This window comes from Hippoglossus stenolepis, chromosome 4 (assembly GCF_022539355.2).
Source record: "Hippoglossus stenolepis isolate QCI-W04-F060 chromosome 4, HSTE1.2, whole genome shotgun sequence".
NCBI lineage: Eukaryota > Metazoa > Chordata > Actinopteri > Pleuronectiformes > Pleuronectidae > Hippoglossus > Hippoglossus stenolepis.
Window position 1 is genome coordinate 18724755 of NC_061486.1, and position 19868 is coordinate 18744622.

The following is a 19868-nucleotide window of genomic DNA, read 5'->3' on the forward strand; positions in this document are numbered from 1 at the left end:
TTTGTATCAAACAGTTTATGCACTTTATTTACTCCAAATGAATCTTTATTGTACCACAGTAGAACCACAGCTTAACTTTCAACATAATGTTGAACAATTTGTAATTATAATCATTATTCTAATTTTTACTACTCATCTGACACCACTTTCAAAGTTAATTTGTTCACCTTTTCAGTTGCAAACTTTTCATCCAAACTAAGAAAAGCTACATGGTTTTAAGAATAAAATAAAAAGACAGGTAGATATCTTTGTTTTTCCTCTCTTTAATAACAAAGACTGTATTTGAGTTCCATAAAGAACAAAGAGAGACACCCATCGATGGGAGACACGAGTATAACGTTAACATTTCTCTTTGAAAAAATCTGCGCTTGGAAAGTTGTTGCATTTTCAGGGTTGTGACTGACAGTGGGGTTTTTCAAAATGCATTCAAATCGAGCTGGAGAGGCGCAAACAACAGGGCACATACATTCAAGATTCTAGAGGTTCTACGGGGTAACATACAGAGTCGGTACCCATGCTTTATCTAAAACAGTCCATCTTCAGTGACAGTCCATGGACACAATGGTACAGAGAAAAGATTCAGGTGGGTTTACATCAGCTATATTTTTCCCTCCTCACTCGGTGTGCAGTGAAAGGCTTCATGTGGATGAGGGAAACTGAACCCCAAATATGTCTAGAAAAAAATAAACAGTACATCAGAGAAACAGGCCCAGAGTCCACTGGTGCCTGTGAATGGATTTACACACCTTTTACTTTTACATAGAAAAACAATGTATTAACAGCTGTACAAGAGTAGGCCTATGTCTGCTTTCACAAGAAGAAGGTACCTCCTTTTCTATCCTTTACTGTTTACTACTGGCCTTAATGCACACCTGGCAAGTGCATGTGTGTGTGTGTGTATATACACACTCATAGATACATACAGTACATACATTGTTGGGAGGACAGCAGACAACTTGAGGGGAGGCAGAGGGACTACGTGGATACTAGGCAGTGAAGATTGTGACAAATCAAGTCTCACAAAATTTTATGATATAAGCACAAAATCTGAAGACATCACACTTATTTCAGAAAATGTCATAAGATCACTGAACAAATATGTGTGTGTTGATCTCAACAATGAACAGTCCTGGTAGAAAGAGTTCTCTGGGAAGTTTCAGAGCTGCCATAAGTTTTATTTTATTTGTTGGCACACCCCTGTTGTGCCACAATAGGTTTCCTTATCAAACCCTTGGCAGACATGAATAAAATGTATCAAATTCATATATGTACATATAAAGATTTGTGCTCATTGACTGACAGGCAGGCTGTCTGATGGCATAATCACCGACAGGCCCAAAACTCAAACTATGATCTCGCAATCACACACACACCACTCCCAAAAAAAGGAGAAAGGATTCAATCGCATGAACAACATACAAATATAAACAAGTTTGCAAACATCAAGTTTTGTTAAAAAGTAGCTACAGATACTGAGAAAACATAAAAAAGCTGTAGTATTTTTTTAGTAGATTGAAACTTATTGTTCAGGTAACTTGTCAAGTAATATGACCGTTCAGTTTCCCAATTCACTCGATCGGGGTTTACAGTGAACATGTCTTGCTGTTTAGCACTATAACAGGAAACGAGTCTGATACAACTGCAATGGTTCTCAGCTTGTGGCTTTCTGCTGAATACCTGAACGTACAGACCCTGTGACAATGTGAGCAGAGTGAACCATCATCAAATTCACCTTAACCCCTCCTCATTGTGAGCAATATGATCAACAAGTCACCATGGAAAAGGGAAACAGGGGATGTGACAAACGCCTGTCACATTTTTTCTACTTGCTGTCATGAGTGACAGTTCTGCATTCAAAGTGCAACATGAATATTAAGCTGATACGAGCCAATCAAAGCTTCCCAGCCGCTTAGTTTTATTCCATTAATCAAACTATTTAAAAAAGATGTCTATTTTATGAAGAAGTGTTATAATGGGGAAACTGTAGACCATTCTTCACATGCTTGACACAACTAATGGATCTAGAATTAAAGGGATATTCCACCAATTTAGTATTACACTTCCATAAAGTTGGAGATCTGCCAGATACAGTTTAAATACAAATTCAAAGCAGCAGGGGCTGAAATTATACTTATAACCTCTCATGGGATGGGTCAAGCTCATACATTTACCATATCACTCTGCCTTTAGACCATACCTGTCTGGTAAATGCCCATAACTGAGAAATTCCACACTCCAGTTATTAACAGGGTTTTCGAGGCGAATTCAAGATAACATTGTTGACATCATCATAGAGGTATCAGCACAGCAGTGATGGTCATGGGTTATTTTGTTTGACATGACAAAGCTCCTGACAGAATTACAGGGTTAATTACCCAATTGTTTTCACAGACCATGTAACACTCCTTGTGATGAATTCCATTTCTAAAATCAGTGGAATGCCCCTTTAACTGAGGATTTAAAGTTGAGATAAGTGTTTCTGTCAAGCATCTTGTTAATCTCTGATAGTCACTGCCCCAAAAGGCTGAGGTGTGGCCTAAATGTTATGCCAGACAGCACCGTTTCCCTGCCCTGTTTTCCCAGGTTGCTCTGCCTTATGGGAAATGTATGCAGTGGATTTGATGCTCATGAACACAGAGCAATTCAGTTTTGAGTGTGAAAGCAGGAGTGATTAGACAACCATTCCCCTGCCTTCATATTTCTACCTATAGGACTCCTCCATCTTCTCCTCTCTGCCCAATATAAAGTGCTTGACCCAAAAACATGAGAAAAATAAAAACAAAGCAATTACAAATCCACCAATTGTTTGCTCTCATGGCTGTGTGTTTCTGTAACAGGAGCTTGTGTTCTGTGTAAATGTCCATGTTGGACCTGTTACAGTGCACGGCCGTAAGCCTTTTGCTTTTCCTCCATTTCCTTCCACTTGAATACTTCAGGTTTTCAAGACAGGCAGGAGACTCAAACACCCATGTTCTTCTGAACCAATAAATAAGAATAACAACTTAAACAGAGTTGATAACCACTGATTTCACATAGTAAGTAGCATTTAAAAAGATGAACTGCTTCATGTGGCGCTTGAGTCTGTCAAGTTCAAAACAAAGTCTCATTGTTGCGTCCATTCTCTTTTTCTTCTGGTAAAAAAACACAAATAATATCCTTGATAAAAAAACATGCACATCAAAGTGCATGAATTATGTCCACATCTGGTTTCAGTCTCTTGTTTCTGGATCCGTGGTCATCTTTGGTTGTAAGTTTCTGCATCAGTCACTTGTTACAGTTCATTCTGTGATGCAGCGGATAAAAAGAACTGATGATAAATACAGATGAAACCTATCAAATGAAAAAGTGCTTGACCTGCTACAGGAGGGAACAGCGGCTTTGTGAGGATGGTTCTCGATAGTCTTAGGACGTGGTCCCTGTGCGTGCGTGTGTTTATGTGAGCTCTGCTACTCATAGAGCGTGACAGTACAGTAGCAGAGGGCTGAGATCCTGCGGTCCACACTGGCCTTGTCTGCCGGGAAAATAAACAAAACAAGATGTTATTAATAGAAGTTGTTGCAGAAAACGGAAGTAAAACAGTTATTAGATCAAGAGCAGGCCTCCAAGACACAATGGGCCCCATGCAGATTCAACCTGATGAATGTTATCTGTTCACAAGGTTTAATCGTTATCTTAAACAACAACCCAAAAGTGGCTTCCTGTCATACTTTATGTATGGATGTTTCATTCCCAAAAATATTTATCAAAACATAATGATAGCCAGGGATCTAAAAATGATAGTAGTATTACTGAAGAACTACTAAAGAAATCGCCCACAACCCTTAAATCACAGATAGCAAAACTATCCGTGATTTAAATGGGAAGGTCAAGTTGACGATCTACATCAAGTGAGTTGTGTAAATTGTCTTGCAATGTGGCAATACAATCTTTTGTTCAAAATAAGTAGTTGATAGCTGTAAAATATTGAAACTTTGCTTTCATTGAGATGAGAATATTAGAATTGTTAAGTTAATTAAGTGTTGAGAATGGGAAGACTAGATGTACATGTACCCCTCAGTTTGAGTCTAAGTACAAGAAGATTGGTGAGAGCAACTAGTGCTCGTACATGCCACTTAACAACTTCTCTGTTCATACAACTGCTCCTGCATGAGGCTCAGTGTGTCAGATGTGTGTGTAGGTCAGAGATTGTAGTTTTTACTCACATTTAACCACATTCTCAATGTCAGTGGGGTCCTGTAGGATCTTGGACAGGCCATCTAGCAGCATGGCGGCCTTGCTGTAGCGGTAAGCTATATCCTCCGTCTGCTTGAACATCTCGTCAAGAGCTGCTGACTGAACCTGACACACACAATCACACACAACAGCAGAAATGTACTGAACATGCCGTTTGAAAAAGAGACAAAATTATGAATTCCTTTTTGGTTTTTTTGGGGGGGGTTTCCGTGCTGCGTCTGACACTCACCATCTCCACGGCGTGATTGTAGATGAGCTTCTCTGCAGTGACGCTGTTGATCTCATCCACAAATCGCTGCTTATCAGAGAAGAAGTGGTTGAGTTTGTCAGTCAGCTGCCGGCAGAGGGAGATGCAGCTTTTGTAACGCTCATTCAGATTCTTCACCACTGAGAGAAGAAAGGGAAAAGGTTTAGTGCACTTGTATTTAAAAGGTTACAGACTGTATTTGTGTACCCATGAGGTACATAGACAGAGGTTTGTTTCATACACAAAACCACGGTGACATTCTCCTGCTGATGTAGTGGGTGAACAGCAGGTTACAGTATAATACACTGATGGGACATGAAGAATTTCCTCACCTTGTTTGACAGCAGTGGAAGGATTGAGCTGGGCTGATTTAATCTGAGCCTTGGCCAGATGGAGGGAGGAAGCCAGGAGCTGAGCTGCCTTCATGTAGAGAACCAGCTGCTCCACCTGCCTGTAGAGGGCAGCACAACACAGTATATTAGAAGCATGGAAAATCTTCATCACTGCAGCAAGACTACTGAACAACAGGCCTGCTAAGACTGCATGATATTATTAATCAAATGAGATTATCAAAGACTAAAGTCAAAACTTTGGTCATTTCTTACCCCCACTCTTTGCTGAGCTGGCTTATCTGGTCCACAACCACACTGTCCTGGGGAGGGTAGAGGGACGCAGCTGACACTCCAAGCTCCGTCCCACCAGCACGAATTGCTGCCATCTCCAGCACGCAGTCAGTGAAAGAAAGCATCATCCGCAGGTACATCAGTGTGTCTGTATGCTCACGCTGCAGCAGGAGACATCAAGATTAAATGTAAAATCAAACAAATGACTCACTGAGTGGTTAATTGATGAACTTCCCCCTTAAATGTGGGGAGAGAAAAAATATCATATTAGTCTCTCTCACCTCCATAAGAGTCTCCTCAGGCAGCTCAGGTGCTTCGAAGGTGATGAATCCTTCCAAGCTCGGAGGGGAGGTCCCATAGGGGACATAGCGCAGACTGCTCGGTGCCCCATCTGCCCCGGGGACTGCCTGCCCACCCCCAAAACCTCCTGGAGGAGAGGTGCCCATTGTCATGCCTGGGGGAGAACCGACATAGATCCGACCGCTGGTGGAGCAGAGAGAACCAGCTGAACTGTTGGATCCCACTGAGGAAATTGACAAAGAGAGAAGAGGAAAATTTAGCCTTTGTTATCAAACCTCTGCTGCAATGACTTGAGGCAGTAAGAGCATGAAAGAAATCATGATATAAATACTACTAACAAGTACACTCACTGAGGCAAACTAACTTTTCCTACTTCTAGCTGTTTATAGGTAATTGGTTTGCACGCTAGCTGTGCTAAGGTGAAGGGTCCTCACCAGAGGTGGTACGTGGTCGGGTGCACAGATGGCTGCAAGCAGGAGGAGTGCTGCTGTTAGGTGGTGAACCCACGGTGAAAAGAACAGTACGGGGACTCGCTGACCCACCCTGAACGAGACCAATGGGACCCGCAGGGGCTTTGGGATACGAAACATAGATAATCTCTTTTATACACTGTTGTTGACATTTCATTGAAGCTTCAATGAAATGTATGAATTAACAGTTTTCATTGCAGATATTTCATATGGAAGAACACAGACAAGCCATTAGTCATTCCAAATGTTAACGCAACCTGTTTAAAACACATTTCAGAGTTTGTGCAGCAATATACTCATACCTGTGTCCATTGGTCGCTCTGTGTTCAAGCTATCAGTGCTCCCCTGATAGGCTTGTCCGCCCAGAGTGATTCTGATTGGCTGATCAGACAGACGACCTGTGCTAACAGACCTGCAGGGAAACCAAAGGCAACGTCAGCACGTAAAACAGCAGAAAAACTGACGTCACAGTACCACAGTGGGACTCAACATTTCACTTCACTAATGACGAAATTCAATCTTGTAAACACGTATAAAGTGGCCAGTGTTCCAAGCTGGTGACATTTCCTCTATAAACTCTGCCGTGTTATTTACGTGGCATAAGTAAGATATCAAGGGTCTAAAACTGATCAAAAACTGGAAAGGAAACACATTTGCTTTTTTTTCACTTTTCTTTACTCATAATGCAAAGAAAGTCCTACAATTTAAAAATGTTTAATATTTGAACTCAAATTGTATTTTTCATGCAGAGGAATAGATCGGGGAAAAAAAAGCCAGTGGAAACACTTTTAAACAATTTAAACCCAGCAAACTAAGTAAATAAGTAGGCAGCTAAGAACTCTTCCAGTGTCCCATTAGATTTAATACAATCCGTTAATGTATATTTATGCATCATTCTACCTTTAGTTAAGGTAGAGGCTGAGATGTATGGAGACATGAGATGTGTTTCTTTCAGTGAGACCTACCTGCCAAAGGTTTTACTGGCCTCAGGGGCAGCTGGCCGTCCAGTGACGTACGGGCTGCAGTGGTGGGCACAGATATCCCGGGCATCTGCTAAGGTCTTGGTGGGCACAGGGCTGTCTGCCAGTGCCATCAAGTTACAGGACGCCTGCGTTTTGGGAATTTTAAACGGTGCCAAAATGATCTGGATGAAAAAGAATTTTTGAGAAAACCTCAATGACATGTTTATTTCTATTATTAGTATTGGCCATCTGCTGACTCACCAAGAATTGCACTCACCTTGGTAGGAGAACCAATAATGGTGGGCAGCGGGGACTTCTGCAGCCAGTCGGACGTGCGGGGCGAGGAGCCCAGCAACTTGGTCGGTGAGGAGCCAAGGTTTGCCGGTCTGCCGAGCTGAGGTGAGTGACTGCAGGAGGAGGAAGGCTGAACGGGGTCTGACAGCTGCTTGTGGAGCTTCTGCCTGGTTTGGTAGACCTCAGTCAACGTGGGGGAGCTCTGGAGCCGAGCCCCCAGGAGCTGGGAGGACGGGACAGGAGAACCTGAAGAAGGTAGAGAGGGAAACTCTAACTTAGTTAAATTTAACAGCCTCCCATAAACAACCCAACAAGAGAGTAATAAATAGTAAATAATTATAAAATAAGGTTGATCATGGACAGTACATCTTTGTAAACATCCTCTGTGGTCAGAGGAGATGTCCCTGCATGTCTCTGATGTCACTCAGCTGTATTCTTTAGCTCTAACATTTGCTCTGATGACACATTCATGAGCTTTGCTTCATAAGCGTTTCAACAAAAGAAAATAGTCGTGGCACTTTCCTCACAGACTGTGTGGGTCATAAAATCTGGTTGTTTGTGAGACTTTCCATCACAGGGGACAAAGTACTGTTGTCTGTCTGACTGAGGCTCCGTTTCAGAGAGTACATTGTAACTCCCCCTCTTTTTAAATGGTCACCATGACAGCAATCCTCTTGCCACAAACAGTCCCGGTGTTGTGATATGTCTGAAGTATGAATATAACAGCAGCGTCAGAGACTTTTAAAAAGACCTTGACTCATGGTGACTCATGCACTTGACATGACAATAACAGAGTCATGACGCAGAGAAGAGGATCAAAACAATTTACTAGAGCTACTGCTAATAACTTACTGATTCATTTAATTTAAAAGCTAAACCAAGTGAGCATATTTGGCCTTTGTAGGGAGCAGCTGAAGTTTTGCACATGAACTGACCTCCAGAGGAGCTCCGGCTGCGAGGCTCATGGTTCTGCAGATGACAGCAGCATTGACCCAGCTGCTCTGGGATGGTGCCCACTGTAAACACAGTGATTTCAAATTGTGAGCTTTGAGACATGTCCAGCTCCTGTCTAAAATATGTTACTGATTGACAAATGAGCTTGGAGATATGTCTAGACATGACCTTACCAAGAGGTGAGGGCGAATAGGGCCGGGAGCTGCCGATAGAGAGGCGTCGGCTCACTGTCTGAGGGACATCTGCAGAACCTGGGGACCCTGAGGCCACTTTGGGAAACCCCATTGGGCTAGTGTTGGAGCGCCTCACTGTGCCAGACCTAGAAAACACATACATATCACAAAAAAACATTAGGTGGAAGTAAAATTCAGTTCTAAAAGTTTTTCAGTTTTCAGATCCATGAGAATAAATGCCCTTATTAAACATTAACTAATTAAAAGAGTTAAATAAAATATTAATGATCAAATAATAATTTAGTAGTACATGTTTATTCTCCAGCATAAATCCCTTGAGATGCATCTCCTTTTTGAGAGGGTTTCAGTTTGTTGGTAAATACAAGCTGTTACTGCTGCAACACTGTACACTAAGTAGATCTGAGTCACACAGAAACAAAGAATGTGTGGGAAACTCTGCTGTGGAAACTCATTTGCACAGTTCATATCCATCCCACAGAATATGTGGTACAACTGCAGTGAGTTGTTGTACATTTACCAGACTCACTTTTATCTTGACTTACTGGGAGACAAAACTAAACCCTTAGTAAGCACTAAAGGCTAAATTTGCTCAATATGACAATATGTGGGAGATCAGCTAAAGAAGTGCACCAAAAAAACAAGTTCTAGTCGGCACATTAGGGTGTTATAGGTGTTAGGAGAGGCGGGGCTTGTAGGGTCTCATGTAATTACTGAGATGCACTACATCATCTGAGGAGAAGTAAAATAAAATGCCCTGGATACAACTGCAGAGGATATAAATTTCACAATAAATACCATGTAAAGTGTTAGTTATGTTTATAGTACAGACATAAATATCGTACAAACATTGAGATTGCCTTAACAAATGTGGGGAATGCATTTAAAATAGCATGGTTAACGTTAAGTTGTCTCAAAGCAAAAAATGAAAAACCGGTGTCCATTAGATAAAGACAAATTGTGCATCTGAAACAATTTACAGTTAAAACACAGTTAAATTCTCTGGATCTTAAAAGAGGAAGGAACATCTCCCATTCCCAACATGTGGCACGTTACCTGTGCTGGATTTGTTCAACTGAGAAACAATATTGCAGGTGCACAAAAGCTAATTTCTGTAACTAAATGTTAATTGGTAATATCAACAGATCAACATGAACTTCCCTTGTCGCTTCCTCTGGGTTTCAGTCTTATGTCAGGATCTGGTTACAGATTTGTTTTTGTTTGACAGAGCAATATTAAGATCTATACAGTAAAGGTATATAAAGAAGTTCCCTCAGAGTTTCTACCTGCCATATTGTTGCTCCATACAGTGAGAAAAACAATAGTAAAAGGCTTTAATCTTCCCTGAACAGATTGACAAGAAAGACGAGTGAGACAGGTGAACAAAGAAGCAGAGCAAGGGTGCAGGGTGAGGGAGACATTTACTCTAACCCCCAGAGACATAAACCGAACAAGGTGCTTCTCTTGAGACATTAAACTAATCCTAATCTTCAGAGCTACAACCACAACAAAGGGATTTTAATGGCAAATGACAATACAAGTAAACCACCAGAAGAACACAAGCCCATACAGACACCAGCACAAATAAGCGTTGCAATAACAAACACATTACCAATAAAGTACAGCTGATTACAATCCACAGTAACTCTTGTGCTCTCCTTTTCAGAAAACAGACTGGGAATGGAAACAACTGAACTAATCTGTCTGTGAAACAAGTTGTCACCCTTTTGTCTTCTTCTGTCCTCCCATCTGCTTTGTCTTCAGACAAAACCCCCGACAAATCCTCCCGGCAACCGGTTGGGAAGTCACAAATTCAAGCTGATGCAATATTAGTCCAACTTTGTGGCTGATGAAATAACATCCTGAGTTTTCATTACACAAGTCACTCCTAAAACTTCTCATCACTAATTGTTGAGTCAAACATTAGTCCCAAGTTGATCTGGGCAAACAGGTGTTCATTCCAGGTGTTTAATAACTAATCACTGTGAGGAATAAATGAATCATGCAGAGTCGAGTCAGGACTTACATCACCCTCAGACCCAGCAGAGGCAGCTCTTACCTGGGGGAGCCGTAGAGTGTGGTAGTAGGGCTGCTGGAGAGGTTTTGCTTGATGCGCTGGTAGTTGCGGACCTGGGTGGGAACTGGGATGGGGGTGGTCTCGGCCCGTGGGGACACCATGGGGGTTTGTCCTGGGGTGGGCTGCGGCTGCCTGGAAGGGAAGAACCAGGAGAGGCGTTTGTTTAGCTAGTCCTATGAAGGCTGCTGACACTTCCATAACTGCAGGACATCTTCAGGTTGCCAATAATTATTTAAATCTCCAAAGGACTGCTGCTTGAGTCCTGCTACTCGAATAATTCTTAATGTAGGGACTTTGTCTCTGTCGCCCTGAGGTCTTTGTTTACTTCAGTATGGAGGCAGGTTGAGGAACTAAGTTTAGCCTGGGACATCATGAGGGGAGTCAGTGGGTGAAAAAGGAGGTTGGGCTTCCTTGTAAACACAAAGGCAGGACCAATCAGCTTCAAGCTCATCCCGCTGGGGGAAGGGTTGGAGGCGGGGCCAACCAATGGCACATGCAAGGCTGGTTCTCTGTGTACAGCCGACACAGGAGGGGAAGTGAAAAGAGACAGCTTAATTTACATTCCTTTGTTATTCTAGAGGAGACATAATGTTCTAGAATACAAAGTCATGACCTCATCACAACACCGGGCCTCTGACTACATATATAATGCAAAAATAGGAGGAGGAGTGAAGGAAATGGCCATTAGAGTACAGCACCAGTTGGAAACCAGTGTTATGTAATGATGAGAAGCCTGGGTGGGTCGACAGGGGAGAGAAGAGGCGGACACGTGAGGCAAAGACAAGTCCGGACAAAGAATCAGGGAGCAGTTTCTTTGTGGGACATCTGCAGTTCTGAGAAATAAACCTCACCATGTGCTGCCCTGCTCCACTAACCGAACACTGACCAGAATGACATTTGATACTGTAGCCCATGATCGAGGCTATTTTTTCTCCAAGTTGTGAAAAGATGTATTTAGAGAGGATTTGTTAGTCAGTGAACAGCTGCTTTTAAAAAAGACACACGAGTGGAAGAGGAGACTGGATCAGAAGTGAATGAAGTCTGTCTCTCAACTGACCTGGATTTTACCAAGCAGCCCAGCAGAGGGGGGATGGGATTAAACCATTTGAGCATTTATTCATTTTCACTTCTCTTTCTCCTCATCTATCTCCCTCACTTCCCTACCTAGACTCTCCTGTCCTGTTTCTTATCTTTTTTTTTTCTTTACAATGACATCACCATTACAATGGGAGCACCCTGCTCTTATCGCCATCTTCCCAAACCCATTTTCTGTTCCTTTTTTTTCCCTCTATCTTCTTCGTCACCAATCAATATAGGTCACACAGAGGACAGAGGATAAACAAGGCTGGGATTTCGGAGTTCTTTGATAGCAAAGTTCTTGTTACTAAATTGTAAGGGGAAACTGCAGTAATGAAGACAAAAATGGTTCATCTCGTGTCAATGGTTACCTAATTTACGTAGGAACATTTGATTGGTATGGTGAAAGCCGTTGGGAGGACAACAGATGGGATTAAATAGTTATAGGGGGATGAGACTGACAGAACAGCAAGAAAATCAAATGCAGGTGCAATTAAGAGGGAACAGAGAGGAGGTAACTGTTTTGCTTGAGGCTGTTAACATGTGCAAAAGGGAAAGCAGCAAGATAAAAGGGGTTTCATATAACCCATAGTGTCAGTTCTGAAACTCTACAGTACACAGAACCACAGGAAAATGAGTGGTGGACATGATGTTGTGTAGTAGGTGTGATGACTATTGTTGCGTTGATAAAAATACAACAGGATTTAAGGGACACGGCTGGTGACATTTAACGTTTTTCCAACTGTCAACAAATCCCATGAAAAGACAAAAATGATTAATGTATTCCACTAACAAAGAGCATTGTGGGTATAATCAGTGCCTGCCATATCATATTCTACTGCACAATAGAGCTTTGTTGTTTTTATGATACCATGAACACACACATTGTATTTTATTTTGATTCAATCATACAGACACCTTCCGGCATTCTAAAGCCCTGAGTCTTATTCCATTGCTGGAGAGTAGATTTCTGAGACTTTATTAAAATTGAAAATATATTTGTGAACAATGCAAAACCAGAGATTTGCATCTTCAGTAAGAGCCAATAGGATTTGGGTTGAATGTCACAGACAAAGTAGAGAATGTATTGACAAACTGAACAACACTTGTTAGTGTTGTTGGCAATGCAGAAGGAACATTGGGAATAATGCCAGCTTTATATTTCCTAAACAAAGGAAAGAGAATAAACAAAGAAGTAACAGACAGCAGGACTTTCCGAGAGAGAAATTCCCTATGTTGTAATATATGCATTTTTCTACTTCTTACATTTGACCTAAAGCTAAATTTAAAACCAATTCAGAAACAAAAGGTTGAATATTGAAATGTACTGTTATAGTTTATACATCTTCTCACTGTGGTTGCTGGACCTGTGAGCACAACACAGCTGAGGCACCGTAATAACAGTCACAATTTGTTATTGCAGATGAGTTTTGGCAACTGTGTGAAGTTATTCTTATCCCACAGCCCTTGGTGAGTCGCGTGCTTTATTTATCACAGCACCACCCTGTTGTTTGGCCAACTCTGATTCATAACTCACTAATCGTGCTATTTTACTGGTATTTCAAGAGAAGAATAGATCATATGACCTTACACACATACACATGAAGTCAAAGCAGTGTGTCCCTTGTAGCACCATGTCACACTTCGATAGCATAGACAGTGTATTTTTACTCTGACTCTGGTGAACCCGTCAGAGATGGGGCTGCCAAATTTTTCAGCCTCCTAAATAACAGTACCAGAGACATGTGACCACCATGGAGGCAGTTGAAGCACAAAGGATATTTATCACCAACACAATCTTTCCTGTGACTCTGTAGACTGACGTGCTTCAACTGATGCTGCATCTAACCTGTCATAACCTCATAAAACCACATCCTTTTCAGAAAAACTAAGAGAAACAAGAAATAATATGTTTATTAGTGAGCTTACAGATGATAGTAGATGGATTGCGTTACCTATAGAAAGAACAATGCTAGTTGTTATTCTGCTATTACTCTTCAACATGTCTCACCAAGAAAGCCAAGAAGATTATTTTATTCCATTAATCCTATTTATTCTTGTGTGTGTGCAACAGGTTTTATTCTTACAAATACTGTCTCAGGGTTTCTTAATTTCTTTTTTTATAGCTTTGAGCACTGGCTCATTATTATTTCAACTAATTGAAAAAACATTATGAGATTAATTTTCAAAACTAAAAATATACACTTGATTCCAAAGGCGGCATAGTACTCACCCTGCACACATGAGGAACTCACTGGACGGCCGACGACAAGCTCCCATTGGTTGGTCATCTGCAGAAGTAAAGAAAAGAATAGAATGTGAGTGGTGTAAAAAGCTTTGCTAATAACTAATAAATGATGATGTACCATTATCAGTTACAGTATTAGCTGATTACATGCCACTTGAAATACCAGCCGACACACACAAAGCTTTGCACTTAGTTCATTGTGAGCAAAGGACAAGCAAGTGAGTGTGCATGTCTGTGTGTTGCAGCAGGTGCAGATCACGAGGATTCATTTTACCAGTCAAGAGGGCAAGTGTGCGTGCCTTCTCTTTGTGGACTGCAGTCTACAATTACAACATGAAATGCTTAGCAGCTGTCTAATTTACTGGCTGTGGATTAAGTGACGTGCTGTGTGTGTGTCACTGGCAGGTACTGAATGAGACTTCGATGAGACTGTATTGTAGATGTGGTATGTTTCAAGACATTTGCATGCTTGTACAGAACAGATGTTAGTGCATGTCCATGTGTTCATATATTGGACATGTAAATTAATGTGTTTACTTTTGTTCCACAACTCACATGTTGTTGATACTGTTTGTACTGTTTAGTATGTGAACCAGCATTTGTTTATATATTACAGTATGATGAATAGTTATGGTTGACATGATTGGAGATTTTTATGGTTATATATAGATCATTTTAGATACTCAAGTCATTCATAAAAGCTCATACAATTCCTGGTCATTTTTTAGGTTCTAAATCTACTGCAGAGAAGAGAATTTCAGGTCTATGAGATTCTTCAAACATTACAGGAATAGTGGCTTAACTGATATTGTGAAATATATCAATATCAACCGACATAAACAAAGTGAAAGCAGGAAATCCCTTTAAAATAATGTTATGATTAACACATAAGTCTATTTAGGGGAAATACAGGTGTAGGCACAGCATGTGTCTGTACAATATGTCTGATAGAACTTACAGCTGTCAGTGGAGATGTGAGGCACTAAGACAAAGTCGTCAGTGTCACAGGACGAGTTCTTGCTGCTGGTGCTTCCTGCAGACTCTTTGGACAGCTGCAGGAAGTTGGGAGGACCAAGCGGAGGGGATGAAAGACCATCTTCTGCAAGAGTCTGCATGTCTGGGAGAGACTGTTTCCACAGACGGAGACAGAGCGAGAGCGAGAGAGCGAGAGAGCGAGAGAGCGAGAGAGAGAGAGAGCGAGAGAGAGAGAGAGAACAATGTTGTAGTGCGGCTCCTGAATGATGAAATTACATGACTTCCAGGCAAGGCAGTGCTGACTGTCAAACTAATGTAATCATATAGTTACAGTGAACACTGACATCCTGAGAAAGTGACTGGCCCTGCATTCCCACTGCTGCTGTGAGATAGATGTGCCACTGTGCAAAGAGATTGTTATAATGAGCAGTGGCACTTATTCTGGGGAACACATTATGCTCAGAATCATTCATGTATAAACTTGGTGGTGAAGATAAGTTTTTCAAAGGATTTGATTTGTGATAAATGAGTTTGTAAAATGATGCTAGAAATTTTAAGAAGGCTCGGTCTGTTTTCCCCTTTTGGACGCAGTGTTTAATCTTTCAGCACTGTTTGTAGCAAACAAGCACAGAAGGTATAATCCCCTCTGAATGAGGATTTCTAATATAAAGTAATATCAGACTCACAGGAGGAGAGTTGTAACGAATGCATGGAGAGCTGCCAAAGGAACAATCCGTCACGGTATTGGTGGCGCTGGGGACCGGCACTGGACATGCTGTGGCAAATAGATACACAGTTAATGGTGTTTTCAGGCTGGAATATGAGAACATGTTGAACAGTATTTTGTGCTTCTCAGGAACACCTTTGTGCTTACATTTTTTAATGGTGGGTGATGGCTCCAAGAAAGGATGGCTGAAAAATGTGTCTGTAGAGGGAGGGGTTACAAGATCAGGACACAAAGTATATGAAACCAACAATACATGTAGCATGTAATATTTAAGGACAGTACTCTTATGTCAGCACTCACCAAAGTCCATCCTTTCTTTCTGATTCCTCTGCAGTAACCCAAGAAGAAGATCGCCAAGTTGTGGGGAAGTCTCTCTCGGGATGCTGGGTAAAGAGAGCATGGGTATATTATTGTCTTTTTTGATGCCTGGGAAAACAACAATCTTACAAGTTCAATGCATGTCACACTGTGCCAGATGATAAAGTCTTTGGATGCCTGGGGGAAATATTGATGTGCTGACAACATGTCAACCTGCTAGTGGGACAAGAGGAACATTTAAAGGATCATCAGTAGGCTTCATTGTCTGGGAATTGTGGGTGTCTGTATAAGATTTTATAACAATCCATAAAATAGATGTTGAGATAATTCAGTTAGGACCAAAGTGGAGGATCAAATGGCGACCACTACAAATACTAAAACAGATGCAAGCAGAGATATTTCATCAACAGCTTCTGTGACTTACATAGGTTGTAGACTCTTGTTCTTCTCGTAGAACATCCTCAGGTCTTGGGGACTATTGGCCTGCAAAGATTAACATAGAAATTAGATGCACAGACACACACATTTACAAACACATTTGTCACTTAAACTTTGTTGCACTCAGTATGAACCTGGAATGGTGGCTTGCCAACCAGACACTGGTAGATGACTGTCCCTATGCTCCAGAGGTCGGCCTTGGCGTCATAGTTCTGGGACATGATGACTTCTGGGGCCTGAGGGTGAGGAGGTCACAAGTTAAGCTCCACAGTAATTAGCAGTTATGTAACATACTGCTGAGAAAGCTGACAGGTAATTTTAAAAAGGCCTGACCTCAACAGCTATTCTAGACACACACAACACATAGAGTATGACACACTGACCATGTACATGGGTGACCCACAAAGTGTGGCAGCCATCATGTTGCTCTGGAGGTACCGTGCAAAGCCAAAGTCAGCTGCAGGACAGAAATATGAAAGAAACCAGTTAGTAAATGTTACGATTACAACTAACAAAATACAGCATTGTTGGACTCTAGAGAGCTATTTGTTTGATGGTCAAGGTAATGTACACAAAAATGTTTAGCCAATAATATGCTCTCTTCCATGGCCATTGTAATTGCTTCTCATTCTACTGTTGACCAAACATATTTCAGGCCACTTGCAGACAGCATGACTTTTAGGAAGCTGCTTAAAATCTTTCCAAAAAATGATAATTATAGATCTGGAATCAATAGATGCACTGCACAGTTTTTATTTTAGTCAGTATTTGAAAGGTTGGAAATATACTTTATTCTAGTTGTTAAGACACTAGATACATAAGCATATTAAATCTAGAATGTATAAATCTAAGGTATTTGATTATGATTGTTACAAAAAGATTTTCAAATTTCAGAAAACCTGAAGCACTTACAGAGAGTAGCTACAATAAAGTTCTGACAAATTCTTGTCAATGTGCACAACAAGTCTATAAGGATTGTTACCTATTTTGATGCGAATGCCGCTGATGGTGGACTTCTTGCGGCCAATGTACGACAGCAGGATGTTCTGTGGTTTTAGGTCACGGTGGATGATTCCTTTGCTTTTGAGGATGCGCATGGCAGCAGAAATCTGCTGCAGGAAAACCCTCAGTGTTTCTTCTCTCAGGGTCCCCTTAGCTAAAGAAAAGGGGAGATAAAATGAAAAGTCACCCAGGATTGTCAATCAGTTCACATTTGCTGGAGCTGATGCAACAGGTTGAGATCTCTTCAATGTTTCCTCTCAATAATGAGAAACCTGCTGCCTTTATTGCTCAGGCATATCCCTTGGTAAGCGTTTAAAAGTTTTCCTATTGATCTCATTCAGTTGCTTCCAGCTACATAATAAAGCACAGCACTTCTGCCTTTAAATAAGGCAAGAGAAAGATTTCAGTACAACAACAACATGGGCTAGTGGACATGTTTTTGTACTGGGGCTGCTCCTTCATTACTTCTACACTAGAAAGAAAAACATCTGTTGTTCCACAGAAAGTACTTATTAGCCTCACTTGATTAAATCTTATAATTAGCATATTATAGTAATAATCCTGAGGTTAATAGTAAATTGAGGCAGTGAAGGTCCTATTCCCTAGTGGTAGTGAAATAAGTCTAATCTGATGTGAAACTAAGAGGATTCCTCTCTCTCCCTCTTTCTAACTAACTCTTTCTCTCTCCCTTTTTCTCTGTTAAGTCATTGTGATTGCAGTGTGTGCATCGATCAAACCAGTAAGCTTACCAACATTAATCTAGGATTTGAAGGGCTAGGTCCTCTCTGCCCACCACAGTGGACCAACTTCTGACATGGAAAGGTTGTGTAACAAGTAGTAGAACCCTTCACAATGAAGATCCTTTTATATTGTGAATTATGGTGATTACCTACGTGGTGTTTAAGCCTTATGAAACACCTACTGAAACTCTAAGTGTACACAGAAGCCCCCCCACCTGATAAGCACACTGTCTCAGGGATTTACGAGTTCACCACGAGGAGCTTTAGGGTACAGAGCACTGTAACAGTCTGAACACTAATACTGTGGTTTTATCTCACAACCATCAGTGTCACTCAAGCAGACGCTGCTAGACTACTCTTCTTCTGATGGCTCTGACCATGACCCACTCTGCAAACTGCACATGTGGACATATGGGACATTATGCAAAAGTGCAGTGATAAGAGAGCAGTTCCAGCAACACAATCTGTGCTTTTAACCACCTGTGGTTATCTAAGAGGTCAGAGCTCCAGACAAACATTTTCCACTAGTAGCACTGGTGCTCCTTACTGAAAATTTTAGGGGCAAATGCGCAAAATGTGGGCGTACCACTTACAATGACACACAATGCAACACATTGATATTTTTTGCCATCTAAACGGTTTTAGTGATAAATGTTTTTGTAATAAATAGAACATTTACAAAATAGCAACCACAACAAAACAAGGAACTTCCTCTTACAGAATGCCTCTCCTTCCCCTCCCTTTAGAGCACATCCCCCTGAGGACCACTAGGTATTGTCACCTCTGAAGGCCAACCCTTGTAGCCTAGTAGCTCTTTTGCCCCAACTGAACCTCATTTGTACCGTCTTCTTAGCATCAACCTCCACCAAGCTAGTTCCCTCAAGACGTATTCTAATTAGGTCCTCCACTGTGTCCACATCGAGGGACCCTCTGACATCAGATTTAATCCTCTTCTGTGCTGAGAATCCTGTCGTATATTATTCTGAAATTGTCTATTCTGCACTTTTACTTTAAATTCATGCTGATTAGGGCTGGGTATCGCCACAGACTTTCTCAAATCTATTCAATATCGATTCAGTTAGGGATATTTCAGTCTACAATATCAATTTTGCTTGGATATGAAAGAGATTCTCAGAGAACTAAAGCTGTAAAATGTGCAAGGAAACCTCTAACTTGGTGCATTATTGAAAATATTAAGGTAGGCCTGTCATGATAATAAATTTTGTTGGATGATATATTTTCCCAGAAATTATGTGATAAATGATATTAGTCATCATTTTGAACCATTTCATACCACTGAAAAATTATAAATTATAATATTAGAGCATAATCCTGCAAGCTCACTCTTGCAATGGACTTTCAATTCTTCATAACCAAAACAATATATAAAATGATATATATATATATATATCATATAATCTGCCTCTGTTAACATAAATTGCTCTCGAATAAATATTAAACATTTGGAACGTGGTATGTGTAACCAGCTCAGTAAACAGAATGGCTATGATTTAGATGACAAACTTACTATCATGTATTTCGTTATTAATCGATGATGTCCAATAACGAATCAAGATCCTCCGGTCACTTTAGCACTGACCGTGTCTCGTGTTGTACTGTGACACATTTTTCATGATGTTTAAATGCAGCCTCATAAACTATGGAGCGAATCAAACAAACACTAAGCAAACTTCATTTACTTATCAGGTGCTAATAACTTGCAGGTCAGTGTGGAGGAAGGACACAGGAAACTCCAGCACGGTACAAACTGACTTCTGCTTTTGCGTCTGATCATGAAGCAGCAGTGCTGATCATTGTGTGTGACTGAGTGGGGGCGGGGCCCCGGGGCCTGTATGTGTAAAGACTCCACCTCGCTCCCAGTCTGAAGGGTCTGGGAGCACACACACACGTTTCGCTCGCCGTTGGTATTTTAAGTGATAGCCTATACATTGATGATTTTAACCAAAAACAGGGGGCATATTTGCAAGTCGC

General features: G+C 41.1%; 1 protein-coding gene across 2 annotated transcripts in view; it reads right to left on the reverse strand.

The window, feature by feature from the left end:
• The window catches only part of ulk2 (unc-51 like autophagy activating kinase 2), a 37386-nt gene continuing 17518 nt past the window's right edge, over positions 1 to 19868 (reverse strand). Inside the window, exons 6-27 of one of the 2 annotated variants that reach the window (XM_035153882.2) lie at positions 17117 to 17290; positions 16518 to 16591; positions 16269 to 16370; positions 16121 to 16179; positions 15679 to 15761; positions 15526 to 15576; positions 15338 to 15426; positions 14635 to 14803; positions 13662 to 13719; positions 10334 to 10483; positions 8257 to 8402; positions 8065 to 8145; positions 7113 to 7375; positions 6839 to 6981; positions 6176 to 6285; positions 5838 to 5975; positions 5385 to 5626; positions 5086 to 5264; positions 4813 to 4931; positions 4463 to 4620; positions 4203 to 4338; positions 1 to 3511 (exon numbers count right to left, since the gene is read on the reverse strand). In XM_035153882.2, coding sequence (XP_035009773.1) covers positions 3447 to 3511; positions 4203 to 4338; positions 4463 to 4620; positions 4813 to 4931; positions 5086 to 5264; positions 5385 to 5626; positions 5838 to 5975; positions 6176 to 6285; positions 6839 to 6981; positions 7113 to 7375; positions 8065 to 8145; positions 8257 to 8402; positions 10334 to 10483; positions 13662 to 13719; positions 14635 to 14803; positions 15338 to 15426; positions 15526 to 15576; positions 15679 to 15761; positions 16121 to 16179; positions 16269 to 16370; positions 16518 to 16591; positions 17117 to 17290 — 2789 coding nt within the window. In that variant the 3' untranslated portion in view covers positions 1 to 3446. Of the gene's footprint in view, positions 3512 to 4202; positions 4339 to 4462; positions 4621 to 4812; positions 4932 to 5085; positions 5265 to 5384; positions 5627 to 5837; positions 5976 to 6175; positions 6286 to 6838; positions 7018 to 7112; positions 7376 to 8064; positions 8146 to 8256; positions 8403 to 10333; positions 10484 to 13661; positions 13720 to 14634; positions 14804 to 15337; positions 15427 to 15525; positions 15577 to 15678; positions 15762 to 16120; positions 16180 to 16268; positions 16371 to 16517; positions 16592 to 17116; positions 17291 to 19868 lie in introns of both variants that reach the window. The other variant, XM_035153881.2, reaches the window with a different exon arrangement.